Source organism: Coregonus lavaretus, assembly GCF_964263955.1.
Source record: "Coregonus lavaretus genome assembly, chromosome: 24".
NCBI lineage: Eukaryota > Metazoa > Chordata > Actinopteri > Salmoniformes > Salmonidae > Coregonus > Coregonus lavaretus.
The window spans coordinates 46,697,864-46,703,420 of NC_140011.1; the positions used below are offsets into that span (position 1 = coordinate 46,697,864).

At 45.8% G+C, this 5,557-nt stretch overlaps 1 protein-coding gene across 1 annotated transcript; it reads right to left on the reverse strand.

Annotated features, from left to right (window-relative positions):
• Window positions 1-2,619: 2,619 nt before the first annotated feature.
• Window positions 2,620-3,462, reverse strand: LOC311099913 (uncharacterized protein; the record flags this gene model as incomplete). Its single annotated transcript, XM_084140630.1, has 2 exons — window positions 2,620-2,702; window positions 2,811-3,462. The coding sequence occupies 2 exons, from the start codon at window positions 3,460-3,462 to the stop codon at window positions 2,620-2,622; spliced, it is 735 nt and encodes a 244-aa protein (XP_083996756.1).
• Window positions 3,463-5,557: the final 2,095 nt, after the last annotated feature.

Here is a 5,557-nt window from a genome sequence, read left to right on the forward strand (position 1 = left end):
AAATAAAAAATAAATAAAAATAATACCCCCTAAAAAAAAAAAAGAAGAAGAAAAAATATAAAAATTTAAATAAAATAAATTAGACGACCTAAAATCAAGGTTATCCTACCAACGGGACATTAAAAATTGTAATATCTTATGTTTCACCGAGTCGTGGCTGAACGACGACATGGACAACATAGAGCTAGCGGGCTATACGCTACATCGGCAGGATAGAACGGCTGACTCTGGTAAGACAAGGGGTGGCGGTCTGTGTATATTTGTAAACAACAGCTGATGCATTAAATCTAATACTAAGAAAGTCTTGAGGTTTTGCTCGCTTGAGGTAGAGTATCTCATGATAAGCTGTAGACCACACTATTTACCAAGAGAGTTTTCATCTATATTTTTCGTAGCTGTCTATTTACCACCACAAACCGATGCTGGCACTAAGACCGCACTCAACGGGCTGGATAAGGCCATAAGTAAACAGGAAAACGCTCATCCAGAGGCAGCGCTCCTAGTGACCGGGGACTTTAATGCAGGGAAACTTAAATCCATTTTACCTAATTTCTACCAGCATGTTAAATGTGCAACCAGAGGAAAAAAAACTCTAGACCACCTTTACTCCACACACAGAGACGCGTACAAAGCTCTCCCTCACCCTCAATTTGGCAAATCTGACCATAACTCTATCCTCCTGAGTCCTGCTTATAAGCAAAAACTAAAGCAGGAAGCACCAGTGACTCGGTTAATAAGGAAGTGGTCAGACGACGCAGATGCTCAGCTACAGGACTGTTTTGCTAGCACAGACTGGAATATGTTCCGGGATTCTTCAGATAGCATTGAGGAGTACACCACATTAGTCACTGGTTTCATCAATAAGTGCATCGATGACGTCGTCCCCACAGTGACCGTACGTACATACCCCAACCAGAAGCCATGGATTACAGGCAACATCCGCACTGAGCTTAAGTGTAGAGCTGCCGCTTTCAAGGAGCAGGACTCTAACCCGGACGCTTATAAGAAATCCCGCTATGCCCTCTGACGAACCATCAAACAGGCAAAGAGTCAATACAGGACTAAGATTGAATCGTACTACACCGGCTCCGACACTCATCGAATGTGGCAGGGCTTGAAAACGATTACAGACAACAAAGGGAAGCACAGCCGCAAGCTGACCAGTGACACAAGCCTACCAGACGAGCTAAATCACTTCTATGCTCGCTTCGAGGCAAGCAACACTGAAGCATGCATGAGAGCATCAGCTGTTCCGGATGACTACGTGATCACGCTCTCCGTAGCCGATGTGAGTAAGACTTTGTAGCAGGTCAACACTCAGATCACCAGGACGTGTACTCCGAGCATATGCTGACCAACTGGCAAGTGTCTTCACTGACATTTTCAACATGTCCCTGACTGAGTCTGTAATACCAACATGTTTCAAGCAGACCACCATAGTCCCTGTGCCCAAGAGCACTAAGATAACCTGCCTAAATGACTACCGACCCGTAGCACTCATGTCTGTAGCCATGAAGTGCTTTGAAATGCTGGTCATCGCTCACATCAACACCATTATCCCAGAAACCCTAGACCCACAAAATTTGCATACCGCCCCAACAGATCCACAGATGATGCAATCTCTATTGCACTCCACACTGCCCTTTCCCACCTGGACAAGAGGAACACCTACGTGAGAATGCTATTCATTGACTACAGCTCAGCGTTCAACACCATAGTGCCCTCAAAGCTCATCACTAAGCTAAGGATCCTGGGACTAAACACCTCCCTCTGCAAATGGATCCTGGACTTCCTGACGGGCCGCCCCCAGGTGGTAAGGGTAGGTAACAACACATCTGCCACGCTGATCCTCAACACGGGGGCTCCTCAGGGGTGCGTGCTCAGTCTCCTCCTGTACTCCCTGTTCACTCATGACTGCATGGCCAGGCACGACTCCAACACCATCATTAAGTTTGCCGACGACACAACAGTGGTAGGCCTGATCACTGACAACGATGAGACATCCTATAAGGAGGAGGTCAGAGACCTGGCCGTCTGGTGCCAGGATAACAACCTATCCCTCAACGTGATCAAGAAAAAGGAGATGATTGTGGACTATTCTCATCGACGGGGCTGTAGTGGAACAGGTTGAGAGCTTCAAGTTCCTTGGTGTCCACATCACCAACAAACTATCATGGTCCAAACAGACCAAGACAGTCGTGAAGAGGGCACAACAAAGCCTATTCCCCCTCAGGAGACTGAAAAGATTTGGCATGGGTCCTCAGATCCTCAAAAGGTTCTACAGCTGCACCTATACAACATCTACAACATTACCTCCTCGACCCCCCCTGAGGTTCGGGTGTGTTCACCCCTGAGGGTGAAGTGCGTCCTCAGTCCCCCCCTGAGGGGTCAACACGTCTGACCAGTGACAGGGGTTACCGTGCTCATTCCAAAGTAAAAGTTCTGAAAAAGCCTAGAAAATATTAATCAAACATAAAGGTAAGAGTTCGGCTCCAACACCAATTGGTCCTTGGTGGGAAAGACAGGCAGAACTAAAAACAATAAACTCAAAATAAACAGGTAAATACTATAACAATGAATATATGCAGCAGAAACACAAGTAGCCATCCTTACCCCTGGTTAGAGGTCAGGGCGAGGTTCATATTCACTGAAGGAGCAGAGACTGGCTCCAGGAGAATGCACCTCTAAACCCAACCCCTGACCTGTAACCTTTAACCACAACCCCTGACCTGTAACCTCTAAACCCAACCCCTGACCTGTAACCTCTAAACCCAACCCCTGACCTGTAACCTTTAACCACAACCCCTGACCCCTGACCTCTATCTCAGGAGAATACAGCTTACAGTCAGATTGTCTATCCGGAGACTGCTGGGACCTGCTGTCCCATCTGTCTGTAGTTATGTCCATAGTTATGTCTGTAGTTCTGTCCATAGTTCTGTCTGTAGTTCTGTCCATAGTTCTGTCTGTAGTTATGTCAGTAGTTATGTTAGTAGTTATGTTAGTAGTTATGTCCATAGTTCTGTCTGTAGTTCTGTTAGTAGTTCTGTCTGTAGTTATGTCAGTAGTTATGTCCATAGTTCTGTCTGTAGTTCTGTCAGTAGTTATGTCCATAGTTCTGTCAGTAGTTATGTCCATAGTTATGTCTGTAGTTATGTTAGTAGTTCTGTCTGTGTGTGTCCCTGTGTCGCTCTGGCTGGATACACTGTCCCAGGCCAGACTATAGTCAGAGCGGGGGGGAGAGGAGGGAGAGGAGGGAGAGGAGGGAGACAGGGTCAGTAGGGTGACTGTTCGAGGGGTTCCTATATCTGAATGTGGTAGGAGGGTATCTGTCTCCAGGCGGTCGTCAAGGTGAAATGTAACGACGGCTCTCAGCAGGTAATCCTGGTAACCAGAGGGGGCAGTCCCACAGCTCTCTGGCTCTACCCACATCACTGGGACACACCCCACCTTCTCCGGAGTCATCACGCACCCTGCGGAACGCACACACAAACCCTGCACACACACAAACACACACATACAAACACACCGAGACAGAGTTAACACACAAACATGCATGCACACACCAGGGAGATCACTAAATGTGGACTTCAATATTAGACGTTTGTCCAGGTCCCCCAAACATTGAAAACTGACCGCTGATTTTGCGCTCACCCAAAAAATGAAGCAAGACTGATTAGCACTGGAATCAAACCCACAAACCTCAGAGCCATAGGCAGCAGCTTACTCCATTAAGCCATCACCATTGACAACTCGAGGCCACTAGACTACTTGATGTAAACATGTGTATATATACAGTGAGGGAAAAAAGTATTTGATCCCCTGCTGATTTTGTACGTTTGCCCACTGACATAATTTTAATGGTAGGTTTATTGGAACAGTGAGAGACAGAATAACAACATCAAAATCCAGAAAAACGCATGTCAAAAATGTTATAAATTGATTTGCATTTTAATGAGGGAAATAAGTATTTGACCCCCTCTCAATCAGAAAGATTTCTGTCTCCCAGGTGTCTTTTATACAGGTAACGAGCTGAGATTAGGAGCACACTCTTAAAGGGAGTGCTCCTAATCTCAGCTTGTTACCTGTATAAAAGACACCTGTCGACAGAAGCAATCAATCAATCAGATTCCAAACTCTCCACCATGGCCAAGACCAAAGAGCTCTCCAAGGATGTCAGGGACAAGATTGTAGACCTAAACAAGGCTGGAATGGGCTACAAGACCATCGCCAAGCAGCTTGGTGAGAAGGTGACAACAGTTGGTGCAATTATTCGCAAATGGAAGAAACACAAAAGAACTGTCAATCTCCCTCGGCCTGGGGCTCCATGCAAGATCTCACCTCGTGGAGTTGCAATGATCATGAGAACGGTGAGGAATCAGCCCAGAACTACACGGGAGGATCTTGTCAATGATCTCAAGGCAGCTGGGACCATAGTCACCAAGAAAACAATTGGTAACACACTACGCCGTGAAGGACTGAAATCCTGCAGCGCCCGCAAGGTCCCCCTGCTCAAGAAAGCACATATACTGCCCGTCTGAAGTTTGCCAATGAATATCTGAATGATTCAGAGGAGAACTGGGTGAAAGTGTTGTGGTCAGATGAGACCAAAATCGAGCTCTTTGGCATCAACTCAACTCGCCGTGTTTGGAGGAGGAGGAATGCTGCCTATGACCCCAAGAACACCATCCCCACTGTCAAACATGGAGGTGGAAACATTATGCTTTGGGGGTGTTTTTCTGCTAAGGGGACAGGACAACATCACCGCATCAAAGGGACGATGGACGGGGCCATGTACCGTCAAATCTTGAGAACCTCCTTCCCTCAGCCAGGGCATTGAAAATGGGTCGTGGATGGATATTCCAGCATGACAGTGACCCAAAACACACGGCCAAGGCAACAAAGGAGTGGCTCAAGAAGAAGAACATTAAGGTCCTGGAGTGGCCTAGCCAGTCTCCAGACCTTAATCCCATAGAAAATCTGTGGAGGGAGCTGAAGGTTCGAGTTGCCAAACGTCAGGCTCGAAACGTTAATGACTTGGAGAAGATCTGCAAAGAGGAGTGGGACAAAATCCCTCCTGAGATGAGTGCAAACCTGGTGGCCAACTACAAGAAACGTCTGAGCTCTGTGATTGCCAACAAGGGTTTTGCCACCATGTACTAAGTCATGTTTTGCAGAGGGGTCAAATACTTATTTCCCTCATTAAAATGCAAATCAAATTATAACATTTTTTGACATGCGTTTTTCTGGATTTTTTTGTTGTTATTCTGTCTCTAACTGTTCAAATAAACCTACTATTAAAAATATAGACTGATAATGTCTTTGTCAGTCGGCAAACGTAAAAAATCAGCAGGGAATCAAATACTTTTTTCCCTAAATGTATATATATTTTTTAACACTATCTCAAACCTTAGCCCTAATCTTAACCAGTTGGCATGAATACCTAAACTGTTAACTGTCGAACCCTCAAAACCTGCAGTCCTAAGAAATGGACGTCAAATTTCGATGTGAAACAATGAGATCTTGTTGCATACAGACACAGATGTTATATTATTAAGGT